Source organism: Euprymna scolopes, chromosome 1, assembly GCF_053919585.1.
Source record: "Euprymna scolopes isolate OS-2025 chromosome 1, ASM5391958v1, whole genome shotgun sequence".
In the NCBI taxonomy this organism is placed as follows: Eukaryota; Metazoa; Mollusca; class Cephalopoda; order Sepiida; family Sepiolidae; genus Euprymna; species Euprymna scolopes.
In genome coordinates, this window is record NC_136482.1 from 155,805,273 (window position 1) to 155,828,956 (window position 23,684).

A 23,684-nucleotide genomic window follows, 5' to 3' on the forward strand; every position below is an offset into this window, starting at 1 on the left:
CTGACTTCATTAGCAAGGACCAAAACCATTCGGCTACCATCAACCGTGAGAGATATCGTTGAAATTGAAACATTAATTCTTATTAAATGTGTTTAACGTCAGTCAGAGTGATCTAATCATTATATGATGATCTGCATGTATAAGCTAAGTTGACTGACTTTATTACAACTGAAAGTGCTCAACGATAAGAAACAAGTTTCTTAAAGTGGCTGACATTATTTTTTACTATAATAATTATTAAATATCTACCGATTAGTGTTTCATCCTTTCGGAAATCTTCATATGTGTATATATATATATATTAGCATTTCAGCCCGGCGTTGCCCGAGTGTTTGGATGTGTATGTTAAGAAAAACAAAAAAAAAAGTGGTAGTAGGAAGGCAGGATCGAACCCGTACCGCAAAGGAGGAAAAGAATGGGGTAAAACCTAACATTTATGCTGTTACGACCACCGCCAAACCGGAAGCGACATTTTTTAAAATTAAGGCTAGACAATCTAAAGGAGAGGATAACTTAAAAAATATCGGCGAAAAAAGTGATCCCCCCCCCTGTAGAAAAGTGCCTAGTTGAAGGGAGATATTAATGTTTTTAGCCAATTTTTCGATATTTGTCGTATGAAAGGCCGAACTTTAAAATGATACTGATCTTGGTAAAATCCGTCGCCTCTATTGAAAGTTTAAGGCAGACATGCAAACAGACAGACATACATACATACATTTATATATTGGTAACTAAAAATTTTCGACCCAAACTGATGAAAAAGCTTGCCCTACCCTTTATGTAAAATTTCAAATATTTAGACCAGAAATTGTCTGAGTAATTTGGAAGAAACCGCAGAGGTCAATTTTTTAAAAACTTTGACCCCTATTATGACCCCTTAAAATTTATTGTTTTGGGCTCAAATCAAGTTATTAAGTTAGATCCATGTCCAAGGAACTTATATCTAAAATTTCAAGTGCGTAGACCCAAAATTGTCAGAGGAGTTTGGTAGAGTTCTCAAAGGTCAAATCGTTGAACTTTGACCCCTTAATTGCCAAATTTCTGGCCAAAAACCGATCACATCGATTTTCCCAAATCTCGGTACCCTGTATATCAAATTTCGAGTCTGTAGACTAAAAATTGACAGTTATTGCGTAGGGAAATGTACACACACACACACACACACACACACACACAGACACGTTCACTTTTATGGATATATAGATATATATTAATAGAAAATAAAGAAGAAAAATAAGTCAATTACAGATTGTTGCATCTTCACGTTTTGTTTATTAAATCTCTGATTTAAACTGCCATTTTTATTTATCTTTTTTTTTTTTTTTTTAAAGTACGGTGTCTGTATATATATATATATATATATATATATATATATATATATATATATATATATATATATGTATATATATTGCTAAATATTTTACTTTGTTTTTCTTTTTCCTTCTGCTGAATTGAAAATTTTTGGCAACTTAACCAAATAAAAATAATTATAAAAATTAGAGAAATGCTGTCCTAAATGGACAGAAAAAATTCACATAATAAGAAAAGAAGAACAAAAAAATTGAACATTTGAAACTAATTTTGAAATAAATGTAACATCATTTTTTTTTTTTTTTTTTTTTAAATAATGGCATTTCTTTACTGACTTTCATAATTTTGAATTTGGCTGATAAAGTGACAGATGTTGTTGAACATTTTTAATGTTGCAATGGGAAAAGAAAAAAGATATATAATTCCAGTACCAGCAAATTCATAGCTTTGCTATGATATTCATTTGCTAATATCTTTTCTCTGATGAGAAGAACGCATTTCTTTGAAACTCTGCGGATTAAGAAAATTTCAATATATCTTATTTGAGTATCCTGTCGAACATGCAATTCATATATAATTTATAGTCTTAGATTTGTAAGTCAAACGCAGGCTGTTTCGCTCTATCACATCTCTTCAGTGTGATTAAAAAAGAAAATGCCTCAAGCTGGGATCGTAAGTCTATTGTCGAGCTGACAATCAGTGCTTCTAACACCTACACTATCATTGAACACTTGGGGAATGTAAGCAAAATCTCAATGTAAACCTTATGTAAATATTGTAAAGTGCAAGAGAGCTTGAATTTTCTTTTTTACTCCATGAGCAATACCTTAAAAGCTAGTTTTTGTTTGTAATTTCCTTATGAGAACTTTACCCAAGAAGGTGGACATATAGTCATCCACAGATAGACTGTTTTGCTGTATCACACCTCTGCAGTGCAGTTAGACATGCAAAAAATCTTGGCTTAAACTTAATGTAAACATTGTCAAGTGCCACACTTGATTTGGCGACATTCACCCAGGATGGGTTGAACTGGCTCCTCTCGTAGAACACACAGAGGAACGCAGCCCAGACAAACATTGATCTCAGGTATTTGAAGTGATCAAACTCTTCTAAGATTTCCTTGTTGGGAAGAATTGTGCTTTTCTCAGAAGATAGGAATCCTGCAGAGAGGATTTTTGTTTTTGTAGCATTTACCGTAATACCAATCTTTGATGTGAAGTGATGCATTTTGTCGATGGCTGATTGGATGTCAGCAAAGTTTTCTCTTAAAATGGCTATGTCGTCAGCATAGTCAAGGTTAATTAGGACAAAGTTGCAACTAACAGAGACACTAGGAAACTCTGGAAGTCCATTGCATGTGATCCAATGAATAGCATAGTTAAACAGTGTGGGTGAACGGATACAACCTGTCTAACTCCTGAGTAAACGTCAAAGAACTTGGATTCCTGGCCATAGCAGCAAATTTTTGTGTATTTGGAGCATTAATATGCTTTGATGAGGTTAAGCAGTTTGAATGAGAACCCTTCTGCTTATATTATCTCCCATAGTGCACTTTGATCCACTGATTCAGATGCTGCAGCAAAATCTACAAAGCAAATGACTATGCACTGTTGGTAACATCAGTGTTAATCAAGGATTCTTTGTAGTGTAAAAATTTGATTTATGCAGCCTCTTCCAGGTTGCAAACCGCATTGGTTTGGATGGGTCCTACCGTTAGATTCAAGTTGGAATCTTCTCAGTAGTATGGACGTGAAGACTTTTGATGCAACATCAATGATGTCCCTATAATTGCTTCACAGGCACCAATCACTTTGAAAAAGGGAAAGAGAACTGCATCACCCTAGTTTTGTGGGAGAAATTCAATATTCCATATACATGCAATGGAATATTGCAACCAAGCAGCGATGGTGTCTCGACATTGCTTGAAGATTTCTGCAGAAAGGACGTCTTCTCCAGGCGCTTTGCCATTTTTCAATTTGGCAATCACGCTGTTTATTTGATCGATGGTATGAGTATCTGTGTGACACTCATATGTAGATGAAGAGATGTTGGAGTGGACATGAACTGTTGCTTGAGGGTAGTCATGGTTGTGTAAGGTCGCGAAATGACTTTTTCAGCGGTTTATACGGTCCTCAAAGACAGTGATAATGTCACCACTTAGGACAAAGATCAATTCACTGACAGTCGAATTGTTCTCTGTGCATGACTTTGAAAGGTTATAGACCATATGAGAGTCACCAACTGACCTGCTTGTTTCATATCATCAGCAACTGAATGCTAATAGGTGTTGTGATCCACATTGAGTTGTAGTCCTTGGAGTTGCCACTGCAAACTTTCTTTGTTTTATTGGCCAGTTCAATAGTCCTATTGAATATCTAGTTTTTTTAATGTTGCTTGGTCGTGCCCAGTATTTCTATTGCTACCTCACATAGTTCTGTTTCAAAGATTGCCAAACCTTCTTAAGGTTAAGCCTTAAAATATCAAATCATGGAGGGCTTTGAATCAAAGGTGTAACTTCGCATGAACCATGACATGTGTTGCTGGTTTCGGTGCCTCTATAAGTACAGCAGTCAAGGTTGCTGGAGGATTGGGTTTTAACAAGGATGTATTTTTCTAGTTGGTGATCACATCATTATTCAAGGGCTAGGTCAGCCAGTGTATAAGACTATCATCAACCTGTTAATAGAGGTAAAATTGATGAGGCGATCTCCATAGCGTATCGGTTACCTATTGTGAATGAACCAACTATGTAGTTAGTGGAAGGGTCACGAGCACCATTATAAGCATTCCAGTCATCAGTGATAAGAATATCAGAAGATGAAATCTAGTTTACTGCCAGCTGGAGGGTATTGTAAAAAGAGTCTTTTGATTGTACTGCGATGACAGATGTTGTGAGCCGTGCCTCTTAAAGAAATCTGAGCCAATCAAGAAGTGGGCTCACAGGAGAGCGAGGCAAGTATTGGCTTGGTCACTCGGTTTGAAAGCTGCACAATGTTGGCCCGAGCCATCAATTGTGATAGATTATATGAGGTGTTCGCATGTAAAGCTTTGGTCACGAAGTGACCAGAGTCAGGAATTCTAATCTCAAAGAGGCAGGCAATGTTGACCGTATACTTGTAGAGAAAGAGCATGGTGAGCATTTTGGCCTCCACCAATGTTTCAGTGAGTGATCTGATGAACATTTCTGCAATGAAACAGCCTGGCTTGAATACTTGACGCTCATATTGCTGGGACAGCGAGTGTCTGTTCTTATGGATGTCATAGCAGTAGTTGTATTCAGTTAAAGCCACTTGTTCCTAGGAGTTACATAGGAATTTTTGATTCACAAGCGGTCCCCAGTTGCAAATAGGGTTTATCACGTGATAATAGATAGGAAACTCTTCACTGGGGTAGACAAAAGAAATTTGGCATGGGATTGTTGGTCAAGGTGTGGCAACGACTAGCAAAAAGATTGAACAATGGATCTGAGATATATATATATATATATATATGCATATTAAAAAAAAAAAAATTGTAATAATTATATCAGCCCCTTTTAAAAAACTTGGTTCTTATTGTTGAGCACTTTAAAGTTGAAATAGAAAGTCGATTACCTAAGCTCACATGTGTAGATCATGGTGTTATAATCATTAGATCACCATGGCCAGATGTTGTTACGACATTTAAAAATAAATGTTCAAATTTCAATGATATTTCTCACGGTTGAGATTGGTCGTGAGGTTTGTTCCTTGTTAATGGTGTCAGAGATGGCTTCATGGTCAGGTTCGAATCTCCCGACCGGTAGTAATAGTGTCACCCTGCACTGATGATTCCAGAAGGGATGAAACACTAGTGTCTGTAGGCATTAAAAAAAAAAAATTAGTGTAATAATTATATATAAATCTATATATCTATAAAAGTGAACGTGTGTGTGTGTGTGTGTCTACATTTCCCTACGTCAATTTTCAGCATACAGACTCGAAATTTGATATACAGGATACTGAGATTTGGGAAATTCTTTGTGATCGGTTTTCGGCCAGAAATTTGACTGTTAAGGGATCAAAGCTCAACGATTTGACCTTTGAGAACTCTACCAAACTTCTCTGCCAAGTTTGGGTCTAAACACTTGAAATTTTAGATATAGGTTCCTTGGATATGGATCTAACTTAATAACTTGATTTGAGCCCAAAACAATAAATGTTAAGGGGTCATAATAGGGGTCAAAGTTAAAAAAAATTGACCGCTTTTTTTTTTCCCCAACATACACCTCCAAACACCCAGTCAACGCCGGGCTGAAATGCTAGCATATAATAGACCACTCTTGAAATCTGTATTAATCCAAAATGTTTTTATAGTCGGTGGTTATTGCTACTTAGCATATCAGCTTGTACCATAGAAAATAAAAGGCTGTCCTTGGGTGTGACTTTATGCCAGTAAACCAATTGCAATGGATTTTGGTTATTCATTTTGTAACACCATTTCCAGTTAATGTATTGATACACTGCACCTAAAACCATTTGAAGTGCCTACTTGTGAAGGCAGTTTTGTTGTTAGTTAATATGTTGATTGGTCGGTTCATAAAAAGAATAGTTTTCAGCTAAAGAATGACACTGGTTGTGTCTTGTCAGCATAGTGGCTGAAGGATTGTGATTAATAAGCATAAGAAAATGGTCACCATCGTAGTGGATCATCCGTTTTGAAAAGAAATGGATATGTTGAAATAGCTTGAAGAGATATCCCCCCCCCCAGAGAGAGAGAGAGAGAGAGAGAGAGAGAGAGAGAGCCTTTTCCAACTGGCAACTTGACTACAAATACACAATGGGGCTTCTGATTGTGAATACTACTGAAGTGGATATTTATTTTACTCTTGAAATATAAAGTATAAGGTGCTTGGAATAAGTTTCTAGACTTTTTGTGTACAAGTATTTAAAATTATTGCAGACTCTTGAAAATTCAGTATCATATTGCTATACATTTTATGAGATGACTGACCAATTTTTATGATTTTTAGGGTCAAATGAACAGCTACAGCAGGAATTGGAATGCACCCCACTAAAGCCTGATTATCACAGCTGGTGAATTTCAAAAATGCAATCTGGACGTGAGGACACTTAAGAGGAAAGATATGCAATAAAATTCTGTTTTGAACTTGGAAAAAAAAACATAGAAATGTATAGAATGCTACAGACTGCTTTTGCACCCTCTTACATGAATTGGGCAGAAGTTTTTGAGTGGCGTAAAAGACTCAAGGAAGACAGGGAGTCTATGAGGTGTGATGAGATGTTGAAGGAGTAAGGAAGTCAGAACACTAGAATTGATTGGCTAAATTAGGAATTCCATGGATGATCACCATTGTGTTTCTAGAGACAATAAGTGCACAGTTTGATGTCAGTGTGGGAACTGTAACACAATTATTCACAAGGAACTGAAGATGTGGAAGATTTGCGCAAAGTTAGTCCCAAGGGTATTCCATCCTTGTCACAGACTATTTGACCAAGAAGGGCACAAGACAGTTTCTCACCTTTCCTATAGTCCAGACCTTGCTTCCTGTAACTTTTGGTATTTTCCTAAGCTCAAGGAAACCCTTAAAAGCAGTTATGAGACAACTGAGATGAAAGAGGCTGTGATGCAGGTCATTGACACACTCATGCAAGAGAATTTCTATGGAACCTTCCAGTTGTTGGAATGGTACAAGTGCATTGCAGCCGGAAGAGATTACTTTGAAGGGAACTAGAGTTACATGTGTGTACTATGAATAAAAGAGTCCATATGAAAACAGTCTGGAAACTTATTTAAGACACCTCGTATATACAGTAACTAGTTTGTGTGGGGGTTCTCTGAGATATTGCTGGCTTTCCATAATTTCTTTGAGCAACCAACAGTTGAATCATAATTTAAAATAACACCTGGGTTTCCCTTGGCGTATTTCATTGATCTTGTTCAATGGTGAATAATCTTGGTCAGCAATTGAAAGTCAGCATGTCAACCATGAAATTAATTAATTGATGAACATATTCTTAATGTAGGAAGATTGTTTCATTCAAGAAATTTGGTAATTTCTCTATGATTTATTATGTTTGAGTGCTATTCTCATAAAACTTGGTATTCCTGTGTAAAATTATGTATTCTTTCTGATTTTGGATTCGGATTTTATATTGCTCTTTAGCTAAGCTATAAATTATGTAAATTTCAAAGTTTAAAAAATTGGCACATTGTAAAGATTATGAATCTGTTCATTACTGTATCGATTATTCGATTGGTTGAAGGTATCAGGAAGATCCATTAATGATGTTATAAGGATACTGTCATCCATTAAAATCGATCATAGATGACTTGTGACCTGAAGGTTCCTGTTTCATATTCGATTTATGACTCGAAGGATCTTGTCATCAAACAAAAGACAGGAACCTCATTTAAAGAAATATTTTTCAAAATAAAAGTGAGACAAAATTATTATTTTTTTTTTTAAAAGAATAAACAGTTTTTGTTTATTAAATAATTTGAAAAAAAGAAAACAAGACAGAAATTAAATTTTACCGTTTTAAATGATTACATCATTTGAATCCTCCACATTAGAAGTTTATTTAATTTTCAGAATATTGTTAAAATTTATTCCAAAAGGAAAAGAGGAAATACAGAGGAGAGAGAGAAAGTGAACAGAGTAATGCTCAAACATTACCATTGTTTGCTATTCTACTCATAGCTGGTAGGAAACTGGTTTCATACCTTACTCAACGATATTAGTTTATAAGTGGACACAGTATATACAATTAGATTTAACCTGACTCTATCGTCTGTGATAGTATCAATCATCTACTCTCTCTCGTTTGCATATTGCATATACCTCCCTTTTAAGGAAAAATCTAATTTCTCGCAAGTCGCGGCCAATTATAATACATGAATGTTCATAACATACCTTACTGACCATCCCTTCCGGCACATATCCCTTACCATGATTCTGCCCCATTGAGAAAATGCTGCTTTCCATTTCCAGATTCAAAAATAATAAATTCTCCATTCTCAAATTCTACCCATTTTGATTGGCTGATACCTAACTAATCGCGTATTCCAAAATCCACTTCTACAATAAATAAACAAACACTCCAGAAATTATACAACATGGCCTCGTTCTCTTCAGAAGAAAATTGTGCTAAAAAAACTAACTAAATTAGACATATTAACCGATTGTCATCACTCTCTACATATTACAATCGTGCTAAAAAAACCCCACAAAATTAAACATATTAACCCGTTAGAATTGCTCTATACAAAAGACAATAACTTTGATATTTTGGGGGGTAAATTTTTACATTAGCCCCACCCTCACAATTTTCTTTAACATGACAACTTTTATAAATTTTCAACTCTGCTGATTACAAAAATCTCATTTAAATTTGGCAGAGACAAGTACTTTTTGATGGTTGGGTGTGTCTATTCCAAAAGCCGTTCTAAACATGAGCCGGTTGGGGTTGTCTATTCTGAAAGCCGTTCTTAACATTAGGAGGTTGGGGGTTGGTTACCAACAAAAACCATACTTTAATTTTTTACATGGAGGTGGGGGCTGCGTCAACTGAAACGAGGAGGTGGGGGCTGCGTCAACCAAACAAAAGAAAACTGAGACATATGCAAGTATTATTTTTTGTTATAAACAGTTCGCTTCTTGTTAGTAAAAAAAAAAAAAATACTCGAGCTGAGATCGAAACTGAAACCTAAAGACACTGAATCAATATGATAACCATTAGGCCAGCTTGACACAATCTTTAAAAAGTATTTTCAAATTGTGCTTATTTTTTTAGCATAATGAATCTGTCATGTGAACCATTCACGCATACGCATTCATGAAACATTTAGCAAGCAGATAAAAATCTGACGACCCCCCACATACCAATTTTTCAATTTTGACCCCTGAGCAGCACATTTTTCTGGATAAAAACCAATTAAAAAGTTTTCCACATGTCTGAATATCCTCTATACCAAATTTCAAGTCTGTAGATCAAAAATATGTTGATTATATTAGGTTGAGAAGTGTCCTCACACACACACACACACACCCACACACACACACACACACACACACACACACACACACACACTTTCTCACTTTTATAGATATACAGATTATCTTATTACAATAAATAATATTAGGAATCTTTGAATAAATTGGTGCTTGTCCACTTATTGAACTGCGCTATGTTTAAATAGTATTTTCAAGTTAAATTAAATTTTTATATCTTTTTTTTTATTAAATTGTTAGGTGAAAGTACAGAATAGTTACAAAACATCCTCCTCTCATGTTAAGAATGGTTTTCTAAATCACCTACATATTAATACGATATATATACAATATATATATATATATATATATATATATATATATATATATATATATATATATATATATAAATTTCTTCATAAATTATGGTTTTGGTTTCAATTCAAGCTGATGCATCCAAGTCATACAGATACATTTTTTTATTTTCGAAATCACAACTTCATAATATATAAGAATCGATAGAAAATTGAACCTATACTAATATATAACAAATCTGCATAAATTAAAATATTTATTAAAGCATATTTTATGAATGGGCTATGCTGGGTGTCCCTGCTTGCTTAAATAAATTATTTTGCAGTTTTATCAAAAGAGCTACAATATCAGGACGTCTCTGTTTATGCTGAACACCCACAGAATGCAAACATCAATATATTACATATGAAAGAGTTCTCTGTGGAATTTTAACAGTAACATTATTATTTATAGTAACATTATTATTTCAACACGGTTCAATAAGTGCACCAGTACTATTAAGTTGATCAGAAATTTGTTGATGTCACATCAATAAAAGTAACAATTGAAGAGTGATTATACAGCCATGATGTGTATTTCCTTCTTTGGGGATCCTGTCCTTCACCCTAATTTCTTCTGTCACTCCATTTTTCTTGCAAAATATTAATCTGAAATCAATTTGTCACCACCAGTCAACGTCTGGTAAGCAGAGATTATAATAAATGACTCAGAACTGTCTGATGTGTTCCTGTTGTTGCAGGGTGTTAAGAGGCCCTCAACTTGTAAAGCTACTAGGATCTGATATTACCCAAAATGGTCGCCGATCTAAGTACTGATCAGGTTTAATGTTGCTTAATTCTTATTGATCTTCTAGTGATTTTGTGTCAGCTTGAATAAGATGGTGGTGTGAGGTGTGAGGAGACCTGTAAGAAGTTGACTTTTCAAAAGAAAAACGTTAAAGAACGACAACTGATTTCAAGATCCAGTATAATTTTATAGTAGAGGAATGTCATTGGATAAGAGGTGTGGTAAACTGTGTTGGCATTAAAAACAAATTAAAGTGGCGCTAGACTAAACTTAAGAGAAACACAACAAAGTCTCCATGAGATTTTCTGTATTTTATCAGATTTGAAAACTGATAAGATTGAAAGTGAACATATTTCTTCAATATCCACAATATTTCCCTTTTATATTTACTTTACTTTTTATTTATTTATTTTTTTTTCCGAGGGAGTCATCATTTATCAAGGCCTGAAGGCCACTCGAGGATAAGGGTTGATAAATGTAAGGTGGTAGTTTAGTAATCATTAACGACAAGGTAGAATTTCATTCTAGGAGAGGACGGCTCAACAAAAACTTGTTTACATTGGACTACCATATTGTAATTGTCCGGGAAGCAGTTCAGTGGAACAGTATTCCACAAGTGGGCAGTTCTAGGAAAGAAGGTTTGTTCATGGAATCCGTGTCTAGAATTAGGCACATAAAGAGACTGGGGAAAATGGTTATTGCTAGTTGATTGTTTTTGTGAAAGTGTAGTAAGGATGGGGGACCATAAATTGGAGCTCAGATGAGTACATGCTGTTGCTTGACTTTTTGAAAGCAAAAACTTTTTTCTAACCTGATTATTTTTAAATTAACTTACCTGAGTGCTTATTACTAAATTTAACTTTTCCCACCTCTAGAGATCAGTTGGGCACCTCCTTGAATCCCCATGGGTAGTCCAGTTTCTAGATTTAAAAGTTTAAGTATTTGAGTGTATAGGTCATTGTGTTTAGAGCAATGTTGGGCACATCTCCCACTTCAGAAAATTTTAAATTATGGAAAATAAAAAAAAAAATAAAAAAACAAAAAGCCGAAAGCAAAAGGACACGGATCCCCAATCATTCTCAGGCAATGCTGGGTATGCTTTTTAGTTTATAAAATAATGTATTCTTTTTATTATTTTTTTTAAAGCCCAATTGTTTTCTCTTTCTTTTCAGATGTCGTGAAAAGGAGGCGGCTTTTAAGTTGTAATGGATAATGATGACACCAGCCAGAATGTGAATCATTTAAATTACGCAGGAGTTGGTTTGCCTGGAACCACAGGGCTAACAGCCTCCTCCTCTTTCAGGACCAATACTCATGGCAGTAATGTTGGTGGTGAATCACCAGATGGTAAGCATGCACTCAGTGGATTGCATTACCAGTTGAAAGGCATGGTACCACAGTACCCTGCTGAATACAAATCTCTGAATGGCTATCATTTTCAAAATGGTTCAATCCTCAGTCTGGAAAGGAAAAGTGAGGCTGGGGATCACTTCAACCCTTCTTCAATGATGTCCAGCAGGCAAGGCCAGTTTAACAGTCTACCTCCAAAGACTGTCAACAATAATGGACCTTACTTCAATGGAATACATACAAAAACTACCTCAAATGCAGGTTTGTATTAGTTTAATCAGCAAGTCTTTAAAAACATGACAGATAAGCTGCAACAATACTTATTTCATGTTTGCATCTACACAAAAAAAGATGGTTGTTCTTTTACAATTTTTTTTTTTTTTTTTAGTAAGTCACTTTTGTTTGAGTATGTGTGGGTAGGGAGAGTTCTGCAATAGTTGTAAAATCTTAGAATTCTGGTACATTTCGATTAAGAAAAGCAGCAGTTATCTTCCCTTGCCCACTATATTTAAAGTTGAGAATTATTTGAGCCAAACTTTGGAAGTGTTGGCTTTTCTGTCAAAGAAGTAAGGTTTAGACTTGAGTGGACATTTTCAATTATCAGCAAGTCGTACATTATCGTGACAAATGTGTATTTTGTCATGAAGGCAGATGTGAAGATGTTGCATCATTTGTTGCTGGACAAAATGCGAAGATGTTGCATCATTTGTCGCTCGAGAAAATGCGAAGATGTCGCATCACTTGTCGCTCGAGAAAATGCAAAGATGTTGCATGATAGGAAGTGCACATCTTTTGCCACCAAGCGAAATGCTAAGATGTTGCATTGTATGGGTTGCACATGTCTTGTTATCAAAGATGTCACATTTAGTTCTTCACTCTTCCAAACCACTTTCGTATGAAGACAAGGAAAGAACAACACAAAAAAAAAACATAAGTTTTTAATAGCAAAAATTTCTGATGATGATTACATGTGTGATGTTGTTTCTAAAGTCTATTAACAAAAATAACGCTTTTACTGTAATTGTACATGCAAGCAAGAAAACCGCTCTATCTTATTAATAATCCCATCCAGTGATCTTTGACCATCTTAGCTTGGAACATGTCTTGTCACTAAAAGCCCATTTGGATAGCACCAGCTCATAGAAATGTTGCAGGTGCACAAATTTGCTGACTGCAACTTCAGTTAGACGAGTACCTATCCCTCTTCCCCCTAGAAACAGGTCCACCTTTAGGCTGTTGATGGTGATTTATGATACCTTAGAATGGGATCCTGGTAACTGGACAGTCCTTGGTCGGATGACTTGCAAAAGTTCACTTTGGCCCTTACTTTGGCTAAATGTGAAGTCAGAGATGCATGATCTGGTCAGGTTATGCCTGAATATCTATAAGTTTACCCTCAATTGTATTCAATCTAAATTCTTTTTTAAAAATCAAAATTTCATTTTAATTTTTTTCTCAAATAGATACTAGCTAAGAGTCGTATTGAGAACAAAGATTACCACTACCAAAGTGTAGTGCTTTCTGAGAGTAAAATTTATTTCTAGGAGAAATATTTTCGAAAGGGTGATGCAACATGTTCTAAGAGCAGTGTATTTTAAGAGTATTTTTTTTTTTTTCTAATAGTAGTTTTTTTCTGAGAGTAATGATGGTGCACTCTCTGTAAAATTTCTTTCTAAGAGTAATGTTTTCAAGGAGAAATCTAATATATAAAAGGTTATATGTCCATCTGTCCCCATATTTTCGAACTCTACTCTATCTCTTCCTAAAGTAAAAGCCGCTGAGCGACGCTAGGGGCCTCAAATGATTGGATTTTTACGGACTGTTTTTTATGGGTTTTTAACCAATTAAAATAGTTTAAGGGGTCAAAAATGGGTCAGAATTGAAAAAATCGTTGAACATTTTGAACATTCATCTTAATTTATTTTTAATTTTTAATCAGTTCATGTGCTTGTCACGTTGGTACAGTGGTAACGTTACCAGCTTTGAATGCTACAGTTTTGCTTTTGGTTTTGAGTCTAGCTGATGGCACCCAATTAGTTTATTTTTTTTTTTTTGAAATCATGACACTATAATAATATACATGAAATCTGGACAAATTAAAATATTATATTTAAGTGTATTTTACACAAGGGCAAAGTCGGGCAAAGCTCCCCCCTTCCCCCACTAGTGTTTTCTAAGAGTAATGCAATGTATTCTAAGAATATGAAATAATTATCCTACCTATATAATTACATTTGACAACTTTATTCGGCACTAGCGGAGGTAGCCGGCGTTGCCCGGGTGTTTGGAGGTGTAAAAGAAAAAAAAAAGTGTTAGTAGGGAGGGAGGCTCGAATCCGTGACAAACTCGAAGGCAGAAAAGGAAGTGAAAGTGAAGTGAAAGTGAGATCTTACCGAAGGCAGAAAAGGAAGTGAAAGTGAAGTGAAAGTGAGATCTTACCGAAGGCAGAAAAGGAAGTGAAAGTGAAATGAAGGTGAGATCTTACCGCTACGCTACAAGACCATAGGAAGTGAAAAGCGTTGAAATTTAGCTATGTCAATCAAAAACTTGACTTGCTAAGTGAATGCAGAAATAAACGTTGGCTGAAGGCCAGTTTAGCTTTCCGCCGTTTCATTTATTTGGAAACCAAGCTCCCCCGAAAAAGGAGAAACTCTCAAATGAATAGCAATTGTCTGATATGAAGGGTTTTCCCCACATTGATCAAAGCTAATTGCTTTCAAGATGTCCCGGCATGAAAGGCCGTTGACGGCTTTGCTTTGATGAGTTTCGCTTTATTTATACAAAAACACGAGAGGATGGAATAGCGTGAATTTTATAAATATTGATCAAAATAAATCTAAAGACAACGTCTGTTTGCAAATCATAGATATTATGATCTAGTTAGTATATAAAAAGTTCTAAAACATAGTAACCCCCCCCCTCCTCCTCCGAGAACCCCTGCGAAAAAAGTCTTTGCTGGACATACAGAAATGCGCGCGCCACTTTTGCCTTTTATATATATAGATGAAATAATCCATGGACTGGTTGATATGCCATAAACCAAACTAACCTATAAAAATGTAACCCCTACAGTGCAGCTCAGGTGCATAGGCTCATGGTTGAGATGCACCTGTAGCTGATACCTGTGGTGTCACCTGTGATTTCGTCTAGTGGTCGAATTCGTCTTCGCCGTCGTTGTTGGTCGCTCTTTGGTTCTGCTTTCAAATAAGCTTCCAACCGTCACCTTGGCTATCGGAGAAATATATTGCATTCACAACGGCGTTTCCCATTAAAGAAAAGAAAGTCAAAACTTAATTGGTTTTTCTTAACATAGAATTGATTATTGTTTTCGACTTTACAAATAATAGTTACACACTGGCCTAGTCATGCAACTCAGAGGGGCTGACAGTTTTCTTTCCTTTACCAAGTTCTCCGTTCTTCATCTACCGTCAGTCCACGGGAAGGGATCAACTGCCCAAGGGAAAAGAAGACACCAATTAGCCAAGTGTCTTGTTTTTATCAAATCAGTCGTTCCTCCCTCCACCTTTTTGGAGTTATTCTTTCTTACTTTCCTTTCCCCTCCCTCTCTTCTTTTATCCTATTAATTTGTACTCCCTTTCCTTTTTCTTCTTTTGAATTTCCTCCCTCTCTCTGTTTCCCTAATTTCTACTCCTCTCGGCTTTATCTATACCAGTTTTTTACCCTCATTGAACTGAGGTGTTAACTTATCATCAAATTAGGAGTTATTAGTCACCCCAGGTCGAACAATGCCTGGCGGCGACCCCTCACCCCAAGATGTCTTTCATATCGCTCAACAGAGGTTTTAAAAAATAACCTTTTCGTTGTAAACAGATATATAACAGCAATAAGATAAGAACAATTATCATTTGTTTTTTTTTCTTTCTGACAAAATCCCATAGACATTTCTGTTTAAAACATCAAACCATCATCATCATTAGAATTCAGCTGTGCAAATTCCTCTGAATTCATGTCGACTAGCAAGGTCACTCGGCATCGCTCGGTCCCCACTGGGTCACACAAATATAGTTTGTCACTAAATTATGTTAACATGCAAGTTCTAATCCGATCATGAAAGTTTTTTTTTGTAGTTATTGTAAGTGACTATGTACTGTGTGGAAACACTTCATTCACTTTTATGAATGAGTACTGTTGCGTATTAGCACACCCAGTGTATTGTTGAATTATCTGAGCCAAAAGATTATTATTGTGTAGATTGAATTAGATCTGTTTTAAAGAGAAAAATGCAATTCAAGGACAAATACAGTTAAATGACGTTTTAGGAATTTAACTTGACTAGATTCTATAATCTTCCGTTTTCCTGCTTTCCAGCTGACTACAATATGGTTGTCTTCAAGTCTAACGTAAACAAGTTCTTGATGAGCCGTTCCACTTGTTAACAAATTTACCGAATTTCCATCACTAACGATTACTATATTGTCCAATTTCTACTGTACACTCTTTAACCCTTATCCTCGAGTGGCCTCTTGGCCTTGATAAGCGGTGAGTCCTATGTAAAAAAAAAAAAAAAAAAGGAAGGAATTTTAGATAAAAATAAAAACAAATATGTTTTCAGAAAAAGGAATTTGCATTAACAATAATAATACCTAGACACGTGATACAGATGTCGACTGATAGGATTCTTTATGGATGTGCAAATGACGTAATCACAAAGAATTAGTTCAATAAATACACAGACGTTAGTTGGTAATTAAATTAAATTAATCAAAGAAGTTAGACGAGAAGCCGTAGAGAAGACACTGGGAGCCGATTAAATCAAGATCGAAAATGTGAAGTCAAAACTCCGAAATGTTGACACGGTGTGTAAATTTGTCCCAGTGTTTACTGTCATGTCTATCAAACTCTTAAACGTTCACAGACTCTGTCTGTTATATAGACTGTTGTTATTATATACACTCTTCTTCTTCACCATGGAATATTGTCTCCTATCATCGTTTGAAGCCCCCTCCCCCTCATGTACAAGTATTTGTTATCCCCTCAAAATAACATGTTGATGCATCCACGTCATTGTCTCAGTCCAGCTCAAGCAAAACATTGTTCATCGATAATTTGATACCCCCGCTATCCAACATCACGGTGAGGGTGCATAAAAAAAACAAAATATTTATAGTAGTTTTCAGGAATGTTACTTGATGGATGAAATGTGATTCTGATATGTATGTCTTCATTAAGAATGTTGGAACATAAACAAAGATGTGTGACAAAAACTTGGCAAGGATCTTTAGGCTACCTATAGTGATGACATAATGAATTTTAGATTTCACGTAGGAAGTTAATTAAGTTTGTCTGTAACTGGGAGTTGTGGAATAAAAACAGACGATAGCAGTCATGGGAACACTGGACTGGGTAAATGAGCATCGCGACCACAATAATGTTAAATATGAAATAACTTGGTTGTTTGAAATTTTTGTGAGAGACATGGCTACATTTTAGGAGCATGTCGAAACCTACAAAACTGGTTGTGATTCAAGGTATGTCGTTCTTTGTCCAGCACAAATGTAAAAGATGCTTATCTGTTCTTCTGTCTATAAGCTGTTTTGTATGTCGACACGTACAGATACCCATTTTACACACATATTAACAAGAGAAACAGTTATACACCAGATGATAACATACTGGAAGACGTCACACACATTCAATAGACACGAAGTACACGAACACAAATAGACGACACGTTAACAAGGTAAAGAGACTCATTTTGTACAACTCAAGTATATACACTTGTTATATAGACCACAATCATGTTGACCCACCGGTTCTCGTCAGATCATTGAAGTTAAGCAACGATGAGCCTGGCCAGTACCAGATGGGTGACCATTTGGAAAGGCTAGGCGCTGTATCTACCACGCCGAATTGTAGAAATTTCCAGGTTGGTATCTGGGGGTGCGTTTAACTCATGGGGCGGGGGAAGATGCACTCCGAATCAAAATGGAAAGCAACAGGAAACTACCGTCTTTACTTGTCTTCCCGAGATTACCATGGCGCTACAATTTGGGGAGCTGTGGTTGCCGATGCTGTTAAAACAACAGAGCCGCTGCATGCATATAGACCAGTGTACAACACATTGTTGATTGCAATTTGAGGAAAGCCCCTATCGTATTATACGCATTTTCATCCTGTTTTTGTAAAGTTTATTATTTTGTGTATCCTTGTTCTTTCTGAGTACAGATGGGGAGGCGGATGGTCTACCCCCCGATGGTGTGCCACATAATCTGGAGCAGATGCGTTTGCTGCATAAATTCAAAGAACTGCGCCATCATCAAATGCAGCAGCAGGAGATGCTCATGCAACAACAGGAGCAGCAGCTGGCATTGTTGCGACAGGAAATGAAGCAACGGCACAGGCAGGTAACCAACCTTCAACCTCCTCATATCGGTTAGTATGTAACGTTTTTTTCTTTACTTTTACACATTTTACATTTAAATTATCTTTTCAAAGTCATTTCACTTTTTGATTAGTTTTACAAGTTATCTCTACAATTATAGAAATGTCACTTTGTGTGTGAGTTCCTTCCTCATAGGTTCTGAAACAGCTGAGCCTATCTTTTCCAAATTTCACACAAATCTAATTTATATGTCTGGTAGTGTTCGTGGATATGTTTTGTACAGAAATTCATATGGTAAGTATCGAAAATCAAAAAAATCCGATCTTAAAAATAGCTTTTCTCTTAGATAAAAAAAAAGAAAAACAATTTTTACAAGGGAATATTTTATGTTACACTGGCAAGGGAAATAATAAAATTTTAGGAAATCATTTCTTCTTAAAAAAACCCAGATTTATTATAATCTGGAGATATAACTTAGTGGTGAGCGTTCGACTACAGATTGCATGATCACATGTTCAAGCCCATATGCACCTCACCAGTTTATTTTAATGTTTTTTTTTATTAATGAGTTCAATTTACAATAAAAGAAGAGATACCATTTAAAATCGCCACAAATCATTTCTTCGTTTGCTTATTTTAAAATTAAACATTAATCAGAAGTGATTTTTCTAGGGCATTCATCGTCAAGCCCAAATATCAGCTGACGTGGCATTGTAAACAAACACAGACGAAATTTGACGAATGACATTATCATCATTATTATTATTATTATATTAGTATATTGTACCACCGGGCAATGCTGGGCTGCCAGCTAGTGGTTATTTAAGTAAAACTATTGTTGCACATTGTTACAATGATGAAAAAATATCAATTTTTGTCTTCTGAGAAAGCATTGCTATCTGATGGAGAAAATACTATTCAAGCAAAGTAATGGCTCGATAAATGTTATTGGGACTCTACTCTATTGGAAACAATGGTTAAAAAATGCTTATTTTAAACATGGTTGTATACACACGATTGGTATTGTTGAGCATGATTCATTCAGTCTGTAACTCAAATAAAAGGAAGGAAAAAAAAGTAATAAAAATAAAACACAAGGCAGTCAATATCACACAACAGCAGTCTCCAAGGATTAACATACTGCAGTCTCAAAGGATTAACATACTGCAGTCTCCAAGCATTAATATACTGCAGTCTCCAAGCATTAACATACTGCAGTCTCCAAACATTAACATACTGCAGTCTCAAAGGATTAACATACTGCAGTCTCCAAGCATTAACATACTGCAGTCTCCAAGCATTAACATACTGCAGTCTCCAAGCATTAACATACTGCAGTCTCCAAGCATTAACATACTGCAGTCTCCAAGCATTAACATACTGCAGTCTCCAAGCATTAACATACTGCAGTCTCCAAGCATTAACATACTGCAGTCTCCAAGCATTAACATACTGCAGTCTCCAAGCATTAACATACTGCAGTCTCCAAGCATTAACATACTGCAGTCTCCAAGCATTAACATACTGCAGTCTCCAAGCATTAACATACTGCAGTCTCCAAGCATTAACATACTGCAGTCTCCAAGCATTAACATACTGCAGTCTCCAAGCATTAACATACTGCAGTCTCCAAGCATTAACATACTGCAGTCTCCAAGCATTAACATACTGCAGTCTCCAAGCATTAACATACTGCAGTCTCCAAGCATTAACATACTGCAGTCTCCAAGCATTAACATACTGCAGTCTCCAAGCATTAACATACTGCAGTCTCCAAGCATTAACATACTGCAGTCTCCAAGCATTAACATACTGCAGTCTCCAAGCATTAACATACTGCAGTCTCCAAGCATTAACATACTGCAGTCTCCAAGCATTAACATACTGCAGTCTCCAAGCATTAACATACTGCAGTCTCCAAGCATTAACATACTGCAGTCTCCAAGCATTAACATACTGCAGTCTCCAAGCATTAACATACTGCAGTCTCCAAGCATTAACATACTGCAGTCTCCAAGCATTAACATACTGCAGTCTCCAAGCATTAACATACTGCAGTCTCCAAGCATTAACATACTGCAGTCTCCAAGCATTAACATACTGCAGTCTCCAAGCATTAACATACTGCAGTCTCCAAGCATTAACATACTGCAGTCTCCAAGGATTAACATACTGCAGTCTCCAAGGATTAACATACTGCAGTCTCCAAGGATTAACATACTGCAGTCTCCAAGGATTAACATACTGCAGTCTCCAAGGATTAACATACTGCAGTCTCCAAGGATTAACATACTGCAGTCACCAAGCATTAACATACTGCAGTCACCAAGCATTAACATACAACAGCCTCCAATTACTCTAGTACAGTCGCCACCAAGGATTCTCGTACAACTGTCTCAAAAGATTTTTGTACAACCGTCACCAAGGATTCTTGTCACCATTTGTCCTCGTTCTGCCTGTGGCTTCTTTTTATGCAACCGAGTGGCAAGATTTTGCACACTAGCTACAAGACTTTCCATCACTTTGCGAGACCGCCCAGTTATAAAAGCTGTGGATGCTACCATCTTGATTCTTTTCTCCCTTCCCTTGACAACTATACTTCACGTGACGCACATGCGTGGACGCTTTAATTTTCTCTACACATTCTAATGAATCATGATTATTGTTGACATTTGTTTCCCAGATATCTTTCTAATTATAATTCTTTCTTTAATTACAGGAGGGACCATATAAAGGTTGCCAAAATCTCTATGTGAAAGTGTTTCTATTGAACAAACTGGAGTTGAGTTTAGCACACTCAGATTATCAGTCTGTGTTGTTAACCAGTTAACTACTGTTACCTCCCAACATAAATATTGCTGAATGCTCAAGTCACCCAAATTTGGCACCTGTCTTGGTCAGCATAAAAAAGTGCACAAACTCGTTTTGATTGGTTGTAAAACAAAGTTTCCTGAAATGGCAGAGAAGTTGAAGATATTAGAAGGAAGTGAATTCACCATTTTGTATGAACATTTGTTGAGGAAGCTGTGTTCAAAATGGATGTCATATCTTCTCATAGTTGATTAAAAACAATTCACAACATTGTTTGCAGTGGTTTCAATGCAACACAAAGGAATTTATGGATGTGACACAATGGATGAAACATGGATCTACCATTCACTCTTGGGGGGGGGGTCAGCTGAGTGGACAGCAGCAGGTGAAATCTATTCTAAGCAACTAAATCTACAAATATCTACAGGCATTTGTAGACCTAAAAAAAAAAATGCTTCTGGGAAAGAGATTTGGCTCCTACGGAGAACTTATGTTGAAAAATAGAGCACATTTTCAAAGATAAATTGCTTTCCAAAAAAAATTCATCAACTTTTTAGTGAAGCATTAGATTGAGTGTATCACCCTAGAAGGAGACTGTTGAATAAGGTCAAATTTTGCTTTAAAGTTTTTGTTATGCCAGTTAGGGCCAGGACTTATTGAGTCTTGTGTTAGTATAGATACCTGTAGAGCACCACTGACAATGTTTGGTAAATCAACAAGACCATTTTACAGAGATCCATGGATAAACATTCTTGGAGTTTACGTAGAACAAACGAAGTTCATTTAAAAATCTTTTAAAAAAAGAGTCCACCAAGTTTGTACAGAGATGGACCAGCTTGTATCTGAGATTGCCAAAATGTTTGTTCAAAGAAACCCCCAAGAAGAAAGAACGCTAATAATTTTATATTACTTATATTAGTCGGACTATTGTTCTCATTTTGAGTGTTATTTGTGCAACATTTCAGTCGGATTAGCCTTGTACCGTCCACAGAAAAAACATCTAGTATGAGTCAAGCCCCCAACTGAAAATCTCATGATGAAAAAAACTTTATATGAGATTCCATGCATATGTGGAAAACTATACAAAGGTGAGACCAGTCACCCCCTAAAGTTAAGGCTAGAAGAACATCGTAAAGCTGTGACACGAGGAGAGGTTGGAAAGTCATGACTAGCTGATCACATATGGAAAGAAAAAGGAACACGCTTACCTTTGTGAAATGAGGTCAAAATGTTGCGAGTTTGTCTCTGCTGTATCGTTATTTTCATGGAAAGTGTTCGACTGAGCTCCAGTCTATGGTCCCCCCTTGCCAAACTTTCACAAGAAACACTCGTCTAGCTGAAATCACTATCAATAATTCCCTCCACTCGTTATTTGTGCCTAAACCTAAACGTAGATTTCATGAACAAAGCTTCTTTCTTAGAACTGCACGCCTGTGGAATCGTCTTCCGTTTTCCTGCTTTCCAGCTGACAACAATATGGTTGTCTTCAAGGCTAACGTAAACAAGTTCTTGATGAGCCGTTCCACTTGTTAACAAATCTACTGAATTTCCATTACTAATGATTACTATATTGTCCAATTTCTACTGTACACTCTTTAACTCTTATCCTCGAGTGACCTCTTGGCCTTGATAAGCGGCGATGCCTATGTATAAAAAAATAATTGAGAGGGATGAAAGATGGAGAGTCGGGTAACTCAAAGAGGCAGCACATATGCTAAAAAAAGAAAAATTACTAAGCAGACCAAGTGTAGATTTTAACATTTGGAAGCCTCTAATTGTGAAAAAAACAAACAAACATTATACTTTAAAATTTCGGCAATGGAAGGGAGATAATCCTCTGTCGATCTTTATTAGAGTTGCCTCCTCTTTGTCAAGGAATTTTTCACAAATACAAAATAAAAATCATAAAATAGAGACTAACTCAAAAAATACGAAAATCTTTATGGAGCAAGTAAATTTTCTCTTTTCTTTTCCAAACAACAACCAACATGCCTGAGGACGGTCGAAGGCTAATCCAATCGAAACGTTGCACAAATAACATTCAATATGAGAACAAGGACTATAAACAATCAGCCCTCATCTCAAAAATGTTTTGTAAGAATCTCAATCAGGGATTGTTGATGATCTAGTTGATGCATGTTTTGGTTGCCTTTACCGAAATTGTCGCTTTTCATACAAACATAAAAATGTGATGCTTTTTGCTTCTCTTTTATTTCGAGAATTGCCATTTTTGTTACTATTTGTTTTCTATTTCAGATATTTCAAAAGAGAAGCAATATCAGAAACTTGGTATGCAGACTCCGCCAATCAAACGATCTCACAGAAATCCTGACGAAATCATATCTGTCCAGCAGGTGAATAAGAGGAATTTTTAACTTTAAAAAAAAAAAAAAAACTTTTTTTATTTTTTGTGTTTATGAAAAATTTGTGACTAAAGAAACTATTGAAAATCAATTTAGTAAAGTGTAGCATTTTCTCTTTTTCCCCTCTCCTTTTTAAGTAATGTCAACATCAAATGCTAGAAAAAAGATGGGCTTCCCCTACCGGACTAGAAAACTTTTTACACATGTCACTATCCTATATCTCTTTGCCATCATTCGCTCATGTATTAAGTGTTGTTGCCACACCTGGGCTAGTGCACCAACCACCAATCTTTCTTTAAACAGTGTGCAAAAAAGAGCCGCTAATCTAAAGCTTCTCACACTGTTGATTAAGCTCCAGTCGGTGTTTCATTGCCACAATGTTGCCTCCCTATGCTTGTTTTATAAGTATTTCAATAGAAAGGGCTCTGAAGAA

The 23,684-nt window shown here is 36.1% G+C and overlaps 1 protein-coding gene across 2 annotated transcripts in view; it reads left to right on the forward strand.

The window, feature by feature from the left end:
• Positions 1–23,684, forward strand: part of LOC145276814 (uncharacterized) — a 124,090-nt gene that overhangs the window by 9,918 nt on the left and 90,488 nt on the right. For both annotated transcript variants that reach the window (XM_080128149.1, XM_080128156.1), the window contains exons 2-4: positions 11,557–11,995; positions 17,921–18,127; positions 23,145–23,242. In XM_080128149.1, coding sequence (XP_079984275.1) covers positions 11,590–11,995; positions 17,921–18,127; positions 23,145–23,242 — 711 coding nt within the window. In that variant the 5' untranslated portion in view covers positions 11,557–11,589. The remainder of the gene's footprint in view (positions 1–11,556; positions 11,996–17,920; positions 18,128–23,144; positions 23,243–23,684) is intronic.